This window comes from Populus euphratica, unplaced genomic scaffold (genome assembly GCF_000495115.2).
Source record: "Populus euphratica unplaced genomic scaffold, PopEup_1.0 scaffold21.1, whole genome shotgun sequence".
Lineage (NCBI taxonomy): Eukaryota > Viridiplantae > Streptophyta > Magnoliopsida > Malpighiales > Salicaceae > Populus > Populus euphratica.
Window position 1 is genome coordinate 1,153,906 of NW_011499887.1, and position 21,176 is coordinate 1,175,081.

The 21,176-nt window shown below is 35.3% G+C and overlaps 3 protein-coding genes across 4 annotated transcripts; 1 reads left to right on the top strand and 2 right to left on the bottom strand.

The window, feature by feature from the left end:
- Positions 1-1,371: 1,371 nt before the first annotated feature.
- Positions 1,372-6,683, bottom strand: LOC105130544 (probable protein phosphatase 2C 59). Of its 2 annotated transcripts, none has more exons than XM_011033099.1 (9): positions 6,490-6,683; positions 5,810-6,058; positions 4,640-4,767; positions 3,848-3,946; positions 3,587-3,745; positions 2,718-2,804; positions 2,546-2,637; positions 2,101-2,175; positions 1,372-1,892 (listed from the first exon to the last, which is right to left on the bottom strand). In XM_011033099.1, the coding sequence occupies exons 2-9, from the start codon at positions 5,887-5,889 to the stop codon at positions 1,734-1,736; spliced, it is 879 nt and encodes a 292-aa protein (XP_011031401.1). In that variant the 5' UTR covers positions 5,890-6,058; positions 6,490-6,683; the 3' UTR covers positions 1,372-1,733. The 2 variants fall into 2 exon arrangements, with proteins under 2 accessions (XP_011031401.1, XP_011031403.1); XM_011033101.1 differs by lacking the exon at positions 6,490-6,683 and adding an exon at positions 6,424-6,448.
- A 4,614-nt stretch (positions 6,684-11,297) lies between these two features.
- LOC105130547 (eukaryotic translation initiation factor 3 subunit B-like) lies at positions 11,298-16,186 on the bottom strand. The gene is made up of 11 exons (XM_011033105.1): positions 15,916-16,186; positions 15,187-15,424; positions 14,482-14,628; positions 14,121-14,249; positions 13,891-14,019; positions 13,721-13,804; positions 13,503-13,627; positions 13,179-13,377; positions 12,558-13,090; positions 12,247-12,358; positions 11,298-11,929 (listed from the first exon to the last, which is right to left on the bottom strand). Exons 1-11 carry the CDS (start codon positions 16,032-16,034, stop codon positions 11,585-11,587), a joined length of 2,160 nt encoding a protein of 719 aa, XP_011031407.1. The 5' UTR covers positions 16,035-16,186; the 3' UTR covers positions 11,298-11,584.
- A 2,012-nt stretch (positions 16,187-18,198) lies between these two features.
- On the top strand, positions 18,199-20,182 carry LOC105130548 (peroxidase 46-like). The gene is made up of 4 exons (XM_011033106.1): positions 18,199-18,533; positions 18,929-19,108; positions 19,204-19,369; positions 19,608-20,182. Exons 1-4 carry the CDS (start codon positions 18,246-18,248, stop codon positions 20,021-20,023), a joined length of 1,050 nt encoding a protein of 349 aa, XP_011031408.1. The 5' UTR covers positions 18,199-18,245; the 3' UTR covers positions 20,024-20,182.
- The last annotated feature ends 994 nt before the right edge of the window (positions 20,183-21,176 follow it).

The window sequence follows — 21,176 nt, forward strand, 5'->3', positions numbered from 1 at the left end:
GTAAAAGCTGCTGCTGCTGCTTCTTCTTCTTCTACAATATATTTTCAAATTATTCAGAAGCACTCGAGTGCTTGTAAACTTTCTGTCAAGTTGTTCTTACCCTTGGTAAGCAGGGCAAGAAAACTTCATAGAATAGACCTCCAAATTGCAATTAAATAACCTGCAGGTAATGTCCACTTACAAGAGTTCATGCCTATAAATAAACCTTGCTCCATTTCTACACTCACCATTGCATAGCAGCAGCTAATTTGTTTGTGTATTTGATTTCATGGGGTGGGGTGGGGTGGTTTCTCTCCAATTCTTCGGCTTTTTCAACCAATTTCCTTTCTGTTGCTCTTTTACATTTATAGTTGTTAGTATCTAAGAGAAGACGATGATAATATTCACTCGCCGGTCATAATGGCAAATCCTTGCCTTGTCGAGCCTGCTTTTATTCGTATCACGAGTCCTTTCACTATGTATTCATAAATTGACCCCGTAAATTGACTTAGATTGGTTGTCAGATCCAATCCAGAAATTGCTAGGTCATTAAGTTAATTTACCATGCATTAATTATTTTTATTAAAATAATAACATTTTATTTTTTAGCAAGACATTCAACTTAACTAGAGCAACCAAGTTTGTCTCCAAGTTAATATATGATTCAACTAAAAATCTACCATCCAGTTCAACTAAAACTTCCTTCAAGAATTTTAAATTTTATTTTTAATAGTTTCAGGTTATTTTAATATGTTAGTTATAAAAATAATTTTTTTAATATATTTCTAAATAAAAAATACTTTAAACTATAACTGCTATTATAATTTCAATTATGCCAAGTTGATGTTTCCAGTCCTGACATCAAGGATCAATCTTCTAGGTTGGCCAAGTTTAAATTCTTCCCATAAAGCGTTGGGATTCATGCCACCATGTGTTTTGTCCCCAAAATAGGGATTAATAAGTTGCTTAACTATGCATCCCTAATTAAGTACATTAACAAGTCATTTTTCATTTTCCTTTCCAGTTGAGATCCAAACACGGTAAAAGGCAGGGGCTAAGCATGGGTGGGGGGCAATAGAGGCAGCGGCGTGAATGAAATTCAAAGCTCGCAAGTTCACTGCCACTGCCTTAGTGGTCGTGGCATAGATAGATGGTAACCAAGCCAAAGTTTATTCCCATCCACATCAGAGGAGATCCAATCTATTTTCTCCTCTGAAGGGCTTTCATTGCCTGATTACACGGATTTCTTGGGGCATGGGGGAAGAAGCATCTTCTTGCCAAGAGCTTTCCAGCAGCAGAAACTCTGAATGGTTCACGATGGTGTGATCTAACCGAGAAAAATCGAGAGGCTTCAGACAAGCAGCCGAACAAAACTGAAACACTACAAAGAGCTCAGGTAAAGGAGATGCAATTAGCAAGAAAGAAACTGAAGTATGGAAAACCACATTTACAACAGACGGATGAAATGGATAAAACAGTCTCCAGACTCTCTACAGATTCACAAGCTCACAGTTCCTCCAGCTACCTCGAGACCCATGCACGTAAGCTACACTTGGATAGTTCTATTCTAGAAGCTGAAACATGTAAAATACACGTTGGCAGCCTGTCGACTTCCTTCGTCTTTCTATCCTTACAAAACATATGATGCTATTATCATGTTTCCCTGATCAGCTTTGCACCACAGGATTTAATGCTGGTCCTTTTTTTATCCTTGGGTAAGAATAAAAACCTAGCACGGTACCTGTTCAGCATGCTCACACAGAGCCACCACCAGATGCACCACCTTGATTTCCCAAGAAACGGACTACTACACAGGTGATGTTATCTGCACTGCCTCGCTGGTATGCTTCCTGCATCAACCTCTTTGCTGCCTGCTCGGGGTCCAGAATTGGCTGGATCATTTCAACAGCTTCCTAAGGAATGGATGGAGCATCAGATGGTGATGACAACAAAATAAAAAATAAGACCATCTACTGTTTTTATTCTGACGAGGAAAAAGCTTCACTAAAAAGCACCAGTATGCCAATTTCCACCAGATCATTTGCAAGGAAGAATACAGAAAATACAGAAAGTGGAAAATGAATCATCAACCTCCATAAAATGAAAGCTAAAAGGACAAACCTCGTTTGTGACAACATCCCATAACCCATCACTTGCAAGGATAAGAAACTCAAGGGAGCTGTCAACCTTTTCCTCCTACAATTTCCATGAGAATATTGGTCACCAAAACATGCTCAAAAGAAAAGACGCAGAAGGAAAAAATCACAAGGCCCATGCCCATAGTCATGTTGGAGCGATATTTTCATTTTAAGGACAACTGTAAGTAATTGAAAAGCAATACATTACTCAAGAATTATAAAATGAAACGCTTGAGCAATGCTCATTTATATTCATGCATTTAGCAGTTAAAAGTCTATCTCCAAAAGGCATCCATGAATGCACCTGAGTGAGTGCAAGTGTGCATGTGCTCAAGAGTAATGACATATAAATTTTGGAAGATTTATCACTTTAAGGCATCTTAAATTGAAAAATGTTAACCATTTCTTGAATAGATTAAGAATCAGACCTGGATTTCTGGGTCAGCAACAACATACTGCTTCAAGAGCCTATCACCAAATGCACGAGAGACAGCTAGGACACCACCAACTCTCCAAGTACCTATCATTATCTCCAGTCATCACGAGATACATATGGCCCAGAAAATTTTAATAAAAAAATAGAAAGAATGAGGTCCTTACCAGCCCACATGACAAATCCTCCAGCATCTTCAATCCGTTGCCGCTCATCAGTCTGGTCTGGCTTGTGATCTCGGGAAACAGCAATAGCTAAATAAAATGGCAAGACAATTTAATGACTTAATTATGTGATAAACTAAACAGATACAACCACAGTACTCAGAAAAATGCTCTCACACTCTTTCCCAAAGCATCTGCTTTTCTTTCTGTATTTTGGTCCATTGTCATTATCCTGATTTAACAGGCCAATAATAGATTTCTTTACCTTTCCAAATTACATATTACCATGAGATGCACTTTCCTAAGTGAAAAATCACAAAAAAATTAACATAAGCACTGGAACTTTATTATTGGAAATCAAAATCAACATCAAAATGACAAGTCTTTTGCATTGACTGTTCCCACTTAGAAAAAGAAAAAAGAAATGCTCTAGGACATTAACTATAACTAACAGATTTGGCTCTCCAAATTTCGAATGACGATTTTGTATTGAAGTTACACATTGATTTCTATTAATGCTTCAAAATTATGAATGAAGTGATACCAAGTCATATAACTAAAATTTTGTTTCAGTCACGGTCTCCACTCTTGTATTGTATTATTATTTCCAATTCTTAACAGCAGCAGCATTGCCTTATTCTATATGATATCTTCAACAGTACCAGAAGACTATGAATTGAATCTTTAGTTTGGAATTCTAGGCAACAGCCAACTTAAACAAAAAAATTAAAACAAACTGGCAGTACTGTTTTCATAAAATGCATCACATGTTGGAAAAATGAAAAGGATTCTAGAAGTTGCAAATGGCATGTTGGAAAAATGAAAAGGATTCTAGAAGTTGCAAATGGCTTTACAATCATTCGGAGTCTCACCATTGCCACCCCGGCATATGACAGCTCTCGAATCTCCAACATTAGCGACAAGCAAACGATCACCAACAAGAATAGCTGTAGAAGCAGTTGATCCAGCATCCCTGTTCTGATTATTTTCTGATTTCAGAAATTCAGAGTCTGTGTGATTGTATGCATCAGCTGCAGAGAGAGGGAGTGATTCAAAATTAAACATCAAGTTCCTTGAACGATAAATTTGAAGATTAGAAAAAAGGAAACATTGGCACTAAGGAAATGAGATACATATAGCTGATTTGGTGTCAGAAATAAACTTTGGGTGCTTGATCAGATTGCTAAAAAGGTTATGTTTCACATATTCAGCTGCTCGTGCACCTCCATGACCTGAAAAAACATGCCAGGAGAATTTACCACACTATCTGCTCATAAGATTGAAAAGGAAAATTATTGCAAAAGATATGACATGATTATATTTCTCTTCAACTAGCTAGCAACACTACAAACAAAAAAAAGAAGTGATTATCTATTAAACATGCTAGATCTGCCATTCCCCGCCAACAATGGCATTGGCATATGGCTTCAAGTACCGCAACCACACTGGAGCAAACAATTGTCTACCAAAATATCCAAGTCAGCATACAATCAGTTCAACCAAATTCCTCCTCCACAAGAATAAATCATGGATTGAGCACACGGGCTAATCTATGATAGTTTAATTTCCTCTACGGACAACATCAGTTGAGAATACAACACGCTGGTGACAGAAAATAATGTGATATCTGGCATAAAAAGGAGAAAATTACACAAGAAGTTGCAAAGGGCACATGTGGAGAATTACAAGAATGTCCATCAGACAGCACACTTGCATCTTAATAGCCATCACAAACCCACAGTTACTTAGATTAGTGCCAAGTGGGATGCAAACATAGTAATTAATGAAACTTATGTTGCTGCATTACGCATTTAATAGAAAGTACCCCCTCATCATATCTCTATTGCATTCACTATCCTGCTAAATTAATCTTGCTATATACGTCTACAAGTAGAAACAAAGAGTAAAATGAGTGAAAGAGGTACCATCAAAAACTCCAAAAAGACCAACTATCTCTCCATCAACACCATCGATTCTTGTCTCATAAAAATCTTCCATGGAAGATCTTTTCCCTGGAGAGCTTGCATATCCATAACTGAATTTCCCATTCTGACTGTTGCAGGAAAAATTTCAAATTCAGAGCCAGACAAATATTGTGAACTAAATAATATTGGAGGCAGAGGAAGGAAATAAGAAATAGTGATCTTTGAGAGAGATGTAATCCCGCAATCTAAGAATTACACAGCATGTCACAAATAGCTCACATGAATGTCACATTACTTGTTTAATGTCAAATAGAAACTACATTGGAGAGTAACAAGAAATGTTAGTTACAGAATTTCAGTAATACTCGAGTTAAAATTTCCATTTCTTGGTAATCATTTCAAAACTTTAAGTATTATGTTTCCATCCACTCAGAGTATCAAGTCACATGTTCAAGACCAAGTAGTCAAATCCATGCAAATTTCAATCCATGCGACGCAATAATTACTTTGGATGATTCACAAAAACATTTCTTGTTGGATTCAAGAATTAGGTCCAAGAGTGAGCAAGAAAATAACAACTCATTCCACAAAGAAAGACACTGGCATACTCAACATGACAAATCTATAAAATGTCAGATCCGTCAAAGAGGGGGGATCAAGACTTTCTAGCATTCTTTTTTCAACGCAAAAAGGAATCTTGAATGCGACAAAAATGAGATTTCATTTCTCTCATTTTGCATGTTATCAAGACATATAAGACAACAAGCAAAAGAATCACAGGTAATAAGCAAGCAGCTGTGAAATTGACAAAAGAACAAAATATCAACAGAAAATATGTTAAAGCTTTCCGAATTCACAGAGCTTTAAATTTATAGATTACAAGTGCAAACAAAAAAGATTATGATTTAACAAAATCTTCATGATTGGACATGAATCAATGATCATAAACAAGCATTTAATAGCAAGAACAGACTACATACTAGCCATATACAATCAATATTAATCAACAAGTAAACAATATCAAAAACCCATGTCATAAACAACAACATACTGGCCCAAACACAACATTGACTGCATCAAACCAACAACTGACATATAAAAAACAACTTAACCCAAATATTACACCATAGTAGATCTAACAAAGACATTAAAGAGCTAATTAATAAAAACCTGAGACCACCGCCGCTTACAGGTGCATCATCAGCGTAAACTTGGCTTGAAGATGATAAAACGGAATTCAAATACCCCATCCCTAAAATAAGAATTACTACACAATTCTCCTTCTTTTGCTCTCTCTTTATTCACAATTACACAAACAACAACAATGGCAGTGAAGAAATTAATAATTTTCCTTTTTATTACACTTTGCTATAATTTGATCTCTCACCAATCTTTTCATTTCCAATTCAGTAACTTAACCTGCACAGCAAACCAAATAACAACGATTACAAATCTTAAAACTCAAGCAAAATTAAACCCTAAATCACATTTGTTAACCTTACACTACAATCTCATAGATTAAACTCACATATTACATTTCAAAAGATATATTTTTTTAAAAAATCTAATTTCATTTACAATTACATTTATTAATTCAATAAAATCTAAAATAATCCTCATGAATTACATATTAAAAAATGGAAACTTAAGAAAGAATCACTACTTAATTAATCAATGACATTAAATCTTAAAAAAAAAAGACTCAAAATCCTATCAAATTACATTCCAAAAATTGCATTGATCAATAATTAAATCTAAGAAAAAAAGAGCAAGATAATACTTACATGATAAAAAATAGAAACAACAACAATTTTTTTTTAATAAAACTGGAGAGAAAGAAGAGAGAGAACCTGAGAGAAAGAAGAGAAACAAGATGCCAAGAAGAGAAGCGGAAACGCTTAAAAGGCGTTAAAGCACAAAACGACGTCACAGAGAGAGCAGTAGATCGATCAAGATTTTGAAAAAGAACATAAAAAAAAAAGGAAATAATTTAGTTAGCGTGAAAAGAGGAAGGGTCGTTTTGTTTGTTTTACGAAAAAAGAGGGATTCATGCGCGTAGCCGTTGCGTGGTGAAGTTATTAGACTAAGTCAATGCCACATTTGCTGCTGTTAGCTACTTTATTGCTGACTTGACACGTGTTATCCATGCACGTGATGATGTGTGTTTGTCGATCTTGTGCTGCGTTACACCTGACTTTTATTCTTCTTTTTTTTTTTGTGTGCTTTTTGTTTGGTGGGGGTAATGTCTTTATTTTTTTTTTATTTTTAATACAATACTTGTTTATTTAAAGAGCCGGTGGGTGTTTTAATGAAAGTTGACTTTGTTGTATATATAATCTAATGACTGTGAGATGAGAAAGTGAGTCATTCAGGTTGCAAAAGAAAACTATTATTTATATTAGCTCAAGAGATGAAAGCTAGGGAAGTGAATGAGATGAGATACTCTAGCAGTTCTAGCCGTAAACTATGGATATTGGGCACTGTATATATCAACCCGTGTGATAATGTAGCTAATGTGTTAAATATCCCGTCTGAAAAATATATTAGCAAAATAAAATTTAAAAGAATTGATGGAGACCCGTACAAGAATTGAAGCATATATAATTCAATACAAAACAAAGAACCTTATTAGAGCTTCACATGCCTCAAATTCTCTTGAAAAAGAGGGATGTTTATGAAAATACAAACATAAATAATATATTATTATTATCAATTCATGCGGTAAGGTGTTGGATTAAATCCCGAAACGAGTATAATCCTTGTGTTTATGTGCCACCGTTAAGTTTAAAATCCTAAATAGACTGTTAATAATAAACTAGAAAAAAATAAACATGACGTTAAGTTATCATGTCTCTTATGCTTTGGACGACATAACATGTTTGAATTATACTATTAATTATTTTTTTTTTCAGTATAAACTATAAAAATGATAGAAATATAAAAAATAAAAACATTGTGAGAAGATAAATATATAAAATAATATTTTTTCTAATATGGTTTAAAAGTGAATTTTTTATTTAATAATTAATAATTTGAAATAAATTCCTATATTTTTAAAATAAAAAAGATATAAAAAAAGCATGCCTGTTATCATCATCTTTTTTGTCCTCGGTTATCTTAGATTGTATCCGGTTAATCTTCCAATACAGAAATAAATTTAAGCTGTAATGGTATTACTAGTTGCTTGAAAATGATGTTGTCGCCCAAGATTTAGTTCCTTTCGAGAGGTATCCTAAGCTACTTAATTTGACTTTTACGGAATCTTTATTACATTTATGGCCAACTTGTGCGAACAAGTTAGACAAACCTATCAAATTACCTAGCTCAGGCGATAATTAAAATTAAACCCTAAACTTTTTTTTTTATTCTAGCTGAGGCAATAATTAAAATTAAATCCCATTTATTTGTTAACTAACGATCTTAATGACTACGTAATTCTTGTATATCCAAGCTACAAAAGCAAAACAAAACAAAGCGACAAACACATTAATTATATGTACTTTGTGTTTTAATATTGAATTAATAGTTATTTTTTAAAGTGTTTTTATTTTAAAATATATTAAATTTTTTTTATTAAATTTATTTTTAATATGATCTAAAAAAAGAAAAGAAAAGGTCTTCACACAACCATGTTGACGTACATTGCCACTTCGAATTATTTATCTATCTATCTATCTATCTATCTATCTATCTATCATTAGATTAATAACTCAGACCAAACTTGTTCATGAATAATGGGATAGATCCCCCAGTATCATGATTTTCCAATGAGCTAATTACATATACAAGTAGGCTTTTATCTTTATAATTACAGCATGAACTCTATTAATTACTACCACTAGTCGGCACAAAATGTCAACAAACTTGTTGAACCCTGCCAGATGGCAACATAATTGGCACCCTAATCTAGTAGGGTTATCGTTAGGGTTCTTAAAGCTCCATAGCATCAAGGAAAATGGGCTGTGAGAGGGAGACATATCACGTGGAAATAAATTAGGGCCTGATAGATGTAGAAGAGAATACTTGAATGATTTTGCCACGTGACAACTGATCCATTCCCTTCGTCAGCACTCACCAGCAGAACCTCCCTCTTGACCGACAGCAGCAAACATGTCTGTTCACCGTCAAATCCAGTGAGCTGTGAGAGGGTGCATGGAGGGTTCATTCTTACATTGCATGCACAGAACTTGTATTAATTTCTTCTCAGCCAAAGTGTATGCACTCTGAGAAACAGGTATGGAGGCATAATGATCATACAGGAACTGCTAGATTGGTTGAATGAGATGTTATATAGGTCGGGACGAACAAAGTTTTTATCTAACACTAAAAAGGAATGTTTAGGCTCCGGCAATGTGTTTTAAAGAAATAATAGCACTTCATCATCCCATTCATTGACCCGAATAGTCTAATAAATCAATGAAATTTAACAAAAAAAAACATAAAAAAAAATCATATCAACTCAATTTAATCTCTCAAATATATAATTTAAATGATAATAAAATTCACAAAATCAATTTTCAATCAACCCAATATTAAAAAATAAAATTTAAAAAAATTATTTAAAAATTTTAAAATAAAAAATAATTATAAAAAAATAAATATTAAATTTAATATAAAATAAAATATCAATACATGTTTTAATTTTGACATGCTAACATGAATCTCGAGAAAAAAAAAGAAAAAAAAAGAAGAAAAGATCGTCGGACCTTATCGCTGCTTTTCCACCAATACATGCTGTACCATGAATAAGAGCTCAGAGCAATGCTTCCAACGTAATCATGATGGCAATGTTTTGCTATTGGAGAAAGCCGTATGCTGTGCTAGAGCAAGGTGGCTTCACCCCACAGGAGCCAACCAAGGTCTTCTACCCATCCTTTTTAATCATTGAAAGGTTTTTTTTTCACATTTAATTTCTTAAACTTTAATTGTTTTAGATTAATAAAATTAAATTATTTTGCAAAGCCAAGGATCAAATACATGTCATAGTTTTTCTTCAACCTCATAAAATCCCCATTCCTAGGCAATAAAAACTATAAAGTCCAATAATTTTTTTTTAATGTAAAATAATAAAATTAAAAAAATATATTAGGGGAACAAAAAAAAAAGAGAGTTGAATCACTCCATGAAAGTGCAATTCTATCCTTTATGATTGCAAGAAAAGTGAGTGTTCAAAATCAGTTCTTATAGCTTTAATTATTTTAATTCAATTCAATTTTATTTGATATTTTCAAAGGAAGCACCAATCAAAAGTCAGTTTTGTTTCTTGACATCGCGAATAGCCAATATCAAGCCAAACAAAACAAATAACAAAGCCCAAATATTCTAAATTACTCTAATACAAAAAAATTAAGTAACAAAAAAATAAAATAAAAAACTGAAAACAAAGAAAAACATCGTGCGTATCCAAGATGTTTGCTCTCACAATGCGCATAAAATGCATGATGACTTTCAGTTTTTTTCTTAATATCTGTGTTTTTTCACCGACTCGTGGAGGAGTCTAGACTTGCAAATCCAAGAAGTTTCAGGGAGTTTATGGTTGAATTGCATAATTAGTGCTCAAATAATCTCAAAAGAAAACCTATGAACCTCAGGCCTCAATGCCAAGCATAATAAGCATTGCGATCCACAACTCCGAGGCCAGCTTTCCTGCTCGACGCAGATAGAGAAGCCCCTTGGCCACCCTCGTGGGCGTCGCCTGTCCCTGCAAAGTTAAGGTTAATGCAAATAACATACCATCAGCAACCTCTCTAAACGTGAACACTCAGTGACAGCTACTTTCTTTATTAAACTTTTTAAAATCTTCATGTTTATCTTTCTCAAAACATTTTTTCCTCTAATGTTTTTTGGCACTGCTATTGGATTATGATGAGAACCAAGCAGACCAGAAATCAACAGCAAGAGTAGAAGCGCAAATCCTCGCGAAAGCAGATGCAGCAGCAAAGTCGGCAGAACAGTCCTAGCGTGACGAGGATTTCTGGCAGCTGTAAATCGACCACAAGAGGTAGATTCCTTGCTCAAACTGCAGTGGCTGATAAAGGATGTTTCTAAAAACGAAAAACAGAAGAAGATTCTAGATTTAAGAGGCTTTATATATACGGCAGGGACAACATTGAAGTTTTACAGCGAGTAAAATCCCTGATAGGCTAGGATATATGACTGTATAAATTGTCAAAGGCATAGATATATATATATATATATATATATATATATATATATATATATATTATAAACACCAGTAACTCTTTCAAATTAAGACCAAGTTGATTTTTCACATTAACATGTTGAGTATGCGGTGTGGAGGTCTCTGCTGTATGCTTCAGCGATAGAAGAATATCTTTAGTCATTGCATCCAATCTTTAAGAAGAATATCTTTAGTCCTTATTCAACATTATTCCTTAATGACTCTAGTTGGTATAAGAAACTAAAGTTTCATTGCTTAATCTATAACCATCTCTAATGAAGTTCGGCAGGCATCAAGAACTTTCTTTGAACCATAAGAAATTATCCAGCACTGACTCTGAATCAAAATGGTAAACTTTGAAGGTTCGCCTAATTAAGAAGTGAACATTACAAATTAACCAAGTACTTCTGATAATGCTAAGTGAAATGATTAAAATGATGATATGCTAAAAGCATTTCTTATAAACAAAATAAGATAGAAGCAGAATGGAAATGGGAAACTGAAGTACTATAACTAACAAAATTGAGTATATCCAACAGGCTAGTTCCAAAATGAGAGGCATTTTACAAATTAGGGATACCCTTATCAGGACTAACAGGATTCGAGAAAAAAAAAAATACAGATAATAACTCTACCAGAAAGATTAAAGGAACTCGGAACTTAAAGGTTGACCTGGAAGCCAAGCTTTTTTTAAGTATCTGCAACGTTACTTGAAGTAGAAAACAGGCTGAATAGGGGCAGAGATTTGAATATATGAATGCCGATCACTCCTGTCCGTATTCAAAAGAGAGAATTTCCTCAGAAACATCTAGCAATTCTTCAACTTCAACTTCTTTTGCCTCGTACTCTTCCTCTTCATCACTAGCTTCTCCATCCCTTAGAAACTGCCTCTGCAATCTTTCCTCTTCATGCAACAGCTTCCACTCACTGACCCACTTGTACCATTCATCCTTCATCATCCTCCTCTTCTCACGGTCCTGTTCACTCAATTGTAAAGAAACATCCTGGTCCTCTGCCTCGTACTTCTTGCTATACTTCTTCAAGTTCTTAGCAATCTCTTCCTCCTTTTCAGGACTCAAGAGAGATGGTGGCCTTGGGCGCCACAAGAACTGTCACAAGTGATGGAAAATCAACAAGTGGTCGTATAGGAATGATGCAAATCAAAGTTGCAAGTAACAAGAGATTAGCAGTGGCCAAAAAGAATGGTCCAAAATTCAAAAGACAAACGAAGATTATCCATTTTAGCAAGGGCATTGTAACATGATGTTTCACATTCTCAATCAATCAGGTGGCACTAACATATCATTGATACTAGTTATTGGAATAAAGACACCATCAAGGTGACGCTAAGATAATGGTGGTATTTTACTTATACCTCCAACCAATTAAAGTTGATTAAGGCCAATATTTCCACGATTGATCTTACCTGGAAGAAATGATCCTTCAGTGTCCGATAAAGTAGCTTTCCATTGAAAGACCAGATGTTAAAGCCATTTTCCATATCATGATGAACTGAAGTCACCGAAGTTGCAACATACCTGCAAACAAGAACAAATATCATATAGCCATAGTACAGGTTTAGTAACAATGGATCAACTTGATTCAGGCCTTCAAGAAGGAAACATATCTACCATTACAAATATGGATTGGTCCAATTTCATTTGCTTAAAAACAACAACATCTTGGTGCCCAAATAGCCACATGATTGATGCTATCAAGCAATTTCTCAAAATTTACCTTCCAGTGGGATCCCATTCAATATCTGTTGCTGTAAAATGCTCAGCTGTTGCCATTGTCTCAAGCTCATCAACATTATAAAATTCCAACTGACCATTGAAACCTTTAAGTCCTGCAAGTATTATGTAACGACCAGACGGTGACCAGAAAAGAGCATTTGCTTGTTTGCCCTTAAGAGTAGTTAGCTTTGAAACCCGGCCAGTGTTATGAGCAGTCCTCATTGAGTAAAAGCTTACATCTGGCCTAGGGCTGTCACCATGAACAACAGCAAACCTATGGCCCTTAGGCTCCCAAGCAAAGGCAATTATCTTATCGTTCTTATTGTCTAGCTCCAACACCTCAATTGGTATGTCTCGCTCTTTTATACGGAAAAGCTCAAATCCTGTGTATGTGCTTTTCTTGGTCTTTGTATACCTATCGACCTTTACAGCAAGGTAGTCGCCGTTACTCTGCCAGTACATCTTACAGTCACTGACACTGAAAAGGTTCTTTTGCCGCAACTCCTCTTTACCGGGAATTTGAATGAGGCTCACCTATGAATTCATACAGAACATAAGTAGATTTTTTTTAATTTTATTTGCAAAATAAAATGACCCATCCATTTCACACCTAATTACTCACCCTGGCAGGTTGATTCCCGCCACCAAGTTCAGGAACAAAGAGAGCAAAAATAGGATCTGTTGGTGACCAAATGAAGTCCATCACATTTTCAGCCTTCAAGGACTTTTTGTCTACAAGGCTGAATGACTCTGTTTCATACACAGAGATCATGTTCTTCCCAATTTTGGCAAAATATTTGTCGTCTTTCCCACCACCCCACCTGGAAAAAATTAAATATTAAATCAGACCTTGTGATCAATGATGAAAATAGACAAATTAATCATTAAAAAGAAAAGGGGAGAAGTTTTATCAGGATTGCATATATCATGAAAAAAAAAAACCCACCTGAAAACAGGCCAAGAGACTCCTGCAACACCACCAGCTCCTCCAATAGAAAATTCATCAGCGCTTCCCTTAAAGTCTCTCATTACTTTACCAGTTCTCACATCAAAAATATTTATCACAACCCTCTAAACACCAAGAACACATTAATCCCAGCACCACAAAAAAGTAAACAGACAACACCACAAGGAGCAGAGAAATAGGGAAAAAAAAAAACTCACATTAGCATCACGAGGATTACTTGGTTCATGGCTGCTGTAGGTTACCAAATATTTCTCACCGGGGGAAAAATCAATGAATTTAACCTACAGATGATATCAAGGTTGGAGATTGTTAAACAGGAAATCAAAATTCCATATCAAATTGCAAGGGTAAACGGCAAAAAAAAGACCTGAGGATGAGCATAACGCATTAGCCTATTAAAGGTACTTTCACCACCCCAAACTGCAGCACCCTGCCTATGAACAGTTGCCAGGTAAGTCCCAAGCGGGGACCACTGCACAAAACTCTCAGTCCAATACTGTAAAGGAAAACATGTAAAGTCATTTGCCATAGTCAGTGCAATTTCTAAGAGATGAGAAAAAAGAAACTAGCCATTTTGGAAAGGAAAAAAAAACTCACAGCACGCTTGTAAACAGGATCAGGCTTCAACTGTCTTGCATCATTCCAGAAAACCTCAGTGTCTGAGCCAGCGCGAATCACAAACTGATCTCGAGCTTTTTCATCAGTGAGCCAATGTTGAAGATTTTCCTGTTTATGACATACGAATTACAGAATGTTTTATACAAAGTAAATTCCACAAAGTTCAAAAGCACAATGTTTTTATGGCCTTAGTTTTTACATTTTTCTCTCTCTTGTTATTTTTATCTTGATACGAACATAAGTTAATAAACTTTGCAGAGTAGAGAAATTAGATCTTCCAACAATGAAGCTAGCAGAAAAGAAGATGGGTAAGGATGAGAAAAATGATTGAACTAATTACCCCGGGAACATATGGCCTGATCTCTGGAGGTGCCCACTCATCAGGAACTTTCATAAATCTATTGAAATCTTCAATCATGTTGACAGCAAAAATATGAGCTCTATCCAACTTGTACCCATTTGTCTTTTCCTTAGCTAGCTCAGCTTCCTGCAACCATAACAAAATGAATTGGTAACGAGGAAAAAAACAAAACAAAACAAAAATGACCATGGACCTCAGACTGGCTACTCACAAACCTAAAGGCTGTTTTGTCAGCAAATAACATTTAAAAAATAAAAAATAAAAAACTAGTTTTAATTATGACCTTAGCGAGCCCTTTCATTAGTCCAACCAAAAGCCAACTGCTTGACAAAGATGCCCTAAGTATGCTTTATATGCCATGCCATGCACACTACTTGCTACCTATTCAAGCATTCAACAGCCACAGGCCAAAACCAACTCTTACAATTAACATAGATGCCCAAAGTGTGCTCTATATAATATGCCAGGTACAATACTCGCCACCTATACTACTTATATATATATTACACATTTCTACTGCAGCATCATCACTATAGATATTTTGGGGAAGGAAGGCAATGCACAAAGCCATGTTTAACCATATGGATGCAAGAAAAGTAGAGTTTATAACAATCACCAAAAAATTCAAAGAAATGAAAGCAAATGGATGCATTAATACATATACACCAAGGGAAAAATGAGTACCTGCAGGGTATTGTACTCGATGAAACAGTAACCCAAAGTTTTCTGAGTACCAGGATCAACAGGCATCCAAAGGCCATCCTCCTTAATAACACCAATCTGACTATAGATCTTACGGACAACTCCTTCAAGCTTATCAAACTTTTCCTTTGGAACAACTGGAAGATTATCGACTACAATAGTGTTCCCTAACCCATAGTCAAAATCCATCTGTTCTTCTTGATAGACATCCTCATCATCACTGCCCAAAAAACAGTAAATTAAAGAGTCAGAATCAAAGAAAAAGTATATAGCAGTAATTTACTTTAAAAACATATATAATCTATTTTCCTTTATTATTATTTCTCATAAATCTAACAAATGTGGCAAGCATTTTTTTACTATTTACGCAAACAGCGTTTCATTTCACTAATAATTAATATTTCTTTCTGGTTTTGCCTCTTAAACCATAAAAATTACATTTTTATTATAAATTTAACCTTCTCTTTCAAATATATAACCAGAAAAATTAAAACACGGCACACAGATTTTACAAGATCAATTATACATTATAATTACTGTATTTTCACAAAAAAATATTATAAATAAACAAAACACTCACAAATAATTCAGAAATTATATAAAAAAGAGCTACATAAAATATTAATAATCCAATTTCCCTACATTTTCTAAGCAACCAAACAAAACAAGACACAAAAAAAAGGTAAAATAACTTATCCTTTTAAAACTGACCTAATAACGCCAAAATCATCTCCAGGAGGAAGTTTAATTGAATCAATATCGATTAGCGAGAGATCCATGCCAGCCGCAGCGGCTCTCGCTTCTAGTTCAGTCAATGATATTTCTCCCATAGCTAAAAATCGTTTATCGAGTTTTCTCTCTCTAGAAACTAGAGAGAGAAACAACGAGGAGGTTTTGGAGGGAGAGAAACGGTAGGTTTGCACAGCTTGCTGAGGAAGAAGGGGAAAAGAGTCAGTCTGTAATTTAGGGTTTTTGCTTGGAGAGATGAATGAGTGGAATCACGAATGTGCCATTAGAGATTTATTTATGTTGGGCTTTGGTGATTGGGCCTAGATGGATTGGGCCGAATTGAAAGAGAAGGAGAGCGGGAAAGTGGGAGAGGAGGCAATGTATCAAAACCGACCTTGAGTTTGACCAATTCTATCGTTTTAGTCCTTTTGGTAATAAATATTTTTCGTTTTGGTATCTTTTAATTACTTAAATTGATCATGGAGATTCTTAAATATTATGGAATATATGAGTGATAATTGAGGTATTTGGCTCAGGTGGTAAATAATTTTTATTTTTTTTTACTGGTGTTGTTATTTTGAATATAAGTCTTTAAATTCTTGAAAAAATGTAAGTGTAATTCAGAAAGTCTTTAAATTCTTGAAGAAGCTCATGATGGGATGCTGGAAATGAGTGTAATTCAGATAGTCACACATTGGTAATGTCTTGTATTACCATTCATCTTTTGTTCACCGAAGCTTTATGATATATTTGCTTGGATGAATCATGCCTTATCCACGCCCATGGTAGTTTTTTCCGGTGATGCATCTACTTGATTTACTCCGGTCCATTCACTGATCCCTTTTTATGAATATAAGGCAGGTACAGCTACTGTTCTTCACTGATGAAGCATCCAAAGAACGTGACTCAATCTTTTACCTCATGATGATGGAAAGTGCATATGAAATGATCTATAGAACTGTGGCTAAACCTTTTCTAAAAGGCTTTCCCTCTTCATGGTGGCTAGGCTTGGACTGGAATTGAGCAGAGAGCAAAAATGTGGCCTCCCATTGCCTGTAAACCCAAGTTTTGGCCGCTGAGAGTTGGCATGTCAGCCATCACTGGAAACAATGGCCAGCTGTTATCAAGAAGTCAGTCGTGAAGTCAACTGCCAGAGCGAATCAGGCTAACTTGTAATTGATCCATAAAGGACAAAGGCAATAGTTTTGTTGTTTCGTAATTTGATACTGCATGGGGAGAGGAGAATATCGATAGCCTCCATCGTGTCCCCTTGCATGAGGGTGGTGGCTTACAGACAGACAGACAGCCATCCACTGTAAGCTACTCATGATGGAAGGAACCACCCGAGCAAGGGTCCATGTCCATTGCAGAGTTTATGGCTGGGAAAAGAGGACAATTACACAAGTAGCCTAGTAGCCCGCAGCCCTTGTCAGGGGCAATACCAATACCACTTGTGCAATGCTTGTTAGTTATGGCTGTTTGCACTCTAAATTATTCTCGATCTTTGTTTAATAAAAGATGAAAAAACTGCCCCTAGTGGAGTTATGCTTCGTCCTGCTTCACCGATGCTGGCTTATAATTGCTTGTGGACCACAATTAGGTGCTTAAAAGGGAAAAACGAGGAGAAACAGAGCCCATATTTAACCGAACTAGCAAAAATGGAAAATTGCTGGCTAGGATTATAGATAAAAAAACCTAACACAAGGGTTGACTGTTGAGCGGGTTAATCATGGATTATCTCGAACTTTTTTCTTAAAAATTGGATTTTTTTCGTTGAACTGGTTCGGAAGAGAAAAAAGGGCAAACCTCAAAAAAAAAAAAATCACACTTATAAGAGATCTCAATTATATTTCTAACTTGTAACATATGATAATAAATTATATATTATCAAAACAAGCCAGGTTTTGTAATTTTGGGAGATTGCTCTTAAAGGTCGGCGACTGTCACGAGGTTCGCCAACAAGAAGACTCCGGTCAGTCACTAGCAAGTATGGCGTGGAAGGTTTCTATAGTTGTGTGACAGGGTAGATGATTCTAATAAATTCTTGAGTAGGAAGCGAGCTAAAATGTGAAGAAGATCTGCATAGACACAGACACCAATAAGCATGAGGGCATGTGAGAACTTAAATAGACAAGGAAGTTGAAAGTTATCTTCCACTTCACTTTCTCCAATGCTGTAAGAATGCCTTAAATTCTAATGTCCCATCTACCTCCTGGCATCACCCAAAAAAGCAAATGCAGCATTAAATGCAGGATACAATATCAATCTCTCATGGAAGTATCATTATCAAGAACAAAACATAAGCGTAACCGATGACTGTGTGTGTGTGCGGTTTGCCTAAAAAAGCACTAAAAAGTCTCCTCATGGAGACAAACTCTGTGCCCTTTTCTGCAAGACCTCATTCGTATATCTCTCTGGCTCTTGTTCTCTTATATGTCGTTTCTTCTCCTTGTTCTGCTAGTCTCCTTTTCAATTTTTATGGAGCTTCATGCCCAGCTGCTGAACTTATTGTTTCAAACACAGTGAGATCAGCTTCCTCTTCTGACCCTACTATACCAGGGAAGCTAGTTCGTTTGGTTTTCCATGACTGCTTTGTAGAGGTGAGTCTTTCTTACCTGATGGGTGCTTAGTGTGTTATCTGAATTTGCTTCATGTGTGCCACAAAACAGCATTTTGGATATGGCATTTCACTAATATATCCCCGCATGGGAAAGAATATATGATTGAAAACTAACACTGCTTGATGATTTAAAGCAACAAAAAAAAAAAAAAACTTGTTCTAGAGTAGTTAAGGAGATTGAGCTATTGCAGTCTACATCTGTCATGCTTTAGCTGCTTGTTTTAAATCATCAAGGGCTCCTTCATAGGATTCTCCTTTTGCGATCTGATAGTATTAATTGATTTATCAGCACCCCAGAATAACTGGAATCATATTCTTATACCATGTAATTGGTGGCTACTCCTCAATTCTAGTTAGTTTTTGTTATGTTTAAAGGGTTGTGATGCATCTGTGCTGCTGCAAGGAAATGGGACGGAGAGAAGAGATCCAGGGAACAGGTCTCTAGGAGGTTTTCAAGTTATTGATTCAGCTAAAAGAAATCTTGAAATCTTCTGTCCAGGAACTGTTTCTTGTGCTGATGTTGTTGCTTTAGCTGCTAGAGATGCTGTTGCAATTGTAATATCTCTTATTGCCTTATTGGAACTATTATTCCTTGCCCATTTCTATGCTTCTTGTGATTGGTTATTGATTAATGAAGAATATGAAAACAGAGTGGTGGACCTCAGCTTCAGATTCCAACTGGTAGGAGGGATGGGAGGGTATCTGCAGCTGCAAATGTGAGACCTAATATCATAGACACAACTTTTACAATGAATGAGATGATTAGCATCTTCACAGCTAAAGGATTATCCCTTGAAGACCTTGTTGTGCTATCAGGTATGCGACAATGAGTCCAGAACTTTGTTAGAGCACTTCAATGCTAGAATGGTAGTTTCTGACATCAACCTAACAACTAACCGAGTAGAGGATGATCGGAGATTGCGTTTGAAAACGTGCTGTACCGAGCTCATGAACCATGGATATTGACTGTTTGTTGTCACATCCAGAAGACCTGTTGATGAAAAAAACTAAAATAAATGGCTAATTTATCAAGCTTACTGCTTTTGCTTTGCAGGAGCTCACACTATAGGATCAGCTCATTGCAGCGCATTCAGAGACAGGTTCCAAGAGAACTCCAAGGGGAAGCTGACACTCATCGACTCATCTCTAGACAAGAATTATGCGAATGAGCTAACGCAAAGATGTCCAGTTGATGCAAGCGATTCAGTAACAGTTGTTAATGATCCTGAAACATCCTTATCATTTGATAACCAGTACTACAGAAACCTTGTAGCCCACAAAGGCCTTTTCCAATCAGATTCTGTTCTTTTAGATGACAACAGGACAAGGAATCTAGTGGAAGATTTAGCAAATGATCAAGGGAGGTTCTTTGAGAGTTGGAGCCAGTCATTTCTTAAGCTAACCAGCATTGGAGTAAAAACAGGCGAGGAAGGGGAAATTCGACAATCTTGTTCAATGACGAATGGATGAAGGAGGAGGATTTTGTTGGCAAGCTTCATGTCAGCCCTCTCATGGTTATGGTGGAATCTACATGTCAAGGATGGATCAAAGTACATATGCATAACATATTTTAATTTATTTCTTTTTTTTAAAAAAAATATTTTCATTCAATTCAAGACATTAAATATATAAAAAAAATTGAGTATTTTTTTTCTTATGTAAAAATTATATTGTTTAAATATGTCCCATGACCCGTAACAGATATGGGAGTGTGTCTTTGATGGCTACTCCATGCCAGTTTATAGCACTTGAATTTAAAAGGTGATCAATCAAAGATAATATGATGGGTTTAAATAGAACACCTAAGTCTAGATATTCGGGTGAGCTTGGACTGACACTCGAACCCGGGTGCTTGGTATCTGCCCAGCACCTTTTTAATGGACTTTTTAGGATCTCAGGTGCATCACTTGAGCTTAATTCTTAAAAATAAATCTTTTTACGTTTTAATTTCTCCAAAAACATGTTTTATATATTTTTTTCGCATGAATATTAATATTTATGCAAGAGTATTTTATCTTTATAAATATCTCTTGAACCACAATATACAAAATCTAAATTTTTTTAATATAAAAAGCATATACTTAACACAAGAACAATTTAATTCTAAAAATTTAATATTTTTTAGCCTATTTATTATTCTATTTTTCTCTATAAATTTACTGAATCCTCAAACACCACAAGACACGACTTTTTACAATTATTTTAGAGATATCCTCTAAGATAATTTACTTGGAACAGGTGAAATGAATTATTTTAAAACATTTTATAAACTCATAATTCAAACAACTAAGAAACGTTATTCCACAGTCTTATTCCGCTGGTGTGTCTGATTTTAACACCCCATCAAAAGGGAAGACATCTAATAGTCCTTAATAATATCAAGAATGTCATATCTGGTCTCAATTAATTTTTTTATCTCAATTGAATCCTCAAGATACAAAAGTGAGAATTCTCAATGAACTCCCCTTCACGGAAGTTCATGGTATAAGAGGCTTTAAATTTGTGCATAGGAAATTCATGGTTTCCTTTTTAAAATTTTTGAGGAGTTTAGATGGAGAATTCAATTGAGAATGTCTATAAATACGTTGAAATAAAAAAATTCTTTGGAGACTCAATTTGAGTT

What these genes read in the sequence shown, in the direction of transcription:
- LOC105130548 (XM_011033106.1), top strand. Translation starts at nt 18,246, where the DNA reads ATGACTGTGTGTGTGTGCGGTTTGCCTAAAAAAGCACTAAAAAGTCTC. An exon ending in TCCATGACTGCTTTGTAGAG is followed by an intron (nt 18,534 to 18,928) that starts GTGAGTCTTTCT and finishes TTATGTTTAAAG; the next exon opens with GGTTGTGATGCATCTGTGCT. An exon ending in CTAGAGATGCTGTTGCAATT is followed by an intron (nt 19,109 to 19,203) that starts GTAATATCTCTT and finishes ATATGAAAACAG; the next exon opens with AGTGGTGGACCTCAGCTTCA.
- LOC105130547 (XM_011033105.1), bottom strand. Translation starts at nt 16,034, where the DNA reads ATGGGAGAAATATCATTGACTGAACTAGAAGCGAGAGCCGCTGCGGCT. An exon ending in GATGATTTTGGCGTTATTAG is followed by an intron (nt 15,425 to 15,915) that starts GTCAGTTTTAAA and finishes TTTTTTGGGCAG; the next exon opens with TGATGATGAGGATGTCTATC. An exon ending in GTCTCTTGGCCTGTTTTCAG is followed by an intron (nt 13,378 to 13,502) that starts GTGGGTTTTTTT and finishes AATTTTTTCCAG; the next exon opens with GTGGGGTGGTGGGAAAGACG.
- LOC105130544 (XM_011033099.1), bottom strand. Translation starts at nt 5,889, where the DNA reads ATGGGGTATTTGAATTCCGTTTTATCATCTTCAAGCCAAGTTTACGCT. An exon ending in GTAAGCGGCGGTGGTCTCAG is followed by an intron (nt 4,768 to 5,809) that starts GTTTTTATTAAT and finishes TTCCTGCAACAG; the next exon opens with TCAGAATGGGAAATTCAGTT. An exon ending in CATATGCCGGGGTGGCAATG is followed by an intron (nt 2,805 to 3,586) that starts GTGAGACTCCGA and finishes CATTTTATTTAG; the next exon opens with CTATTGCTGTTTCCCGAGAT.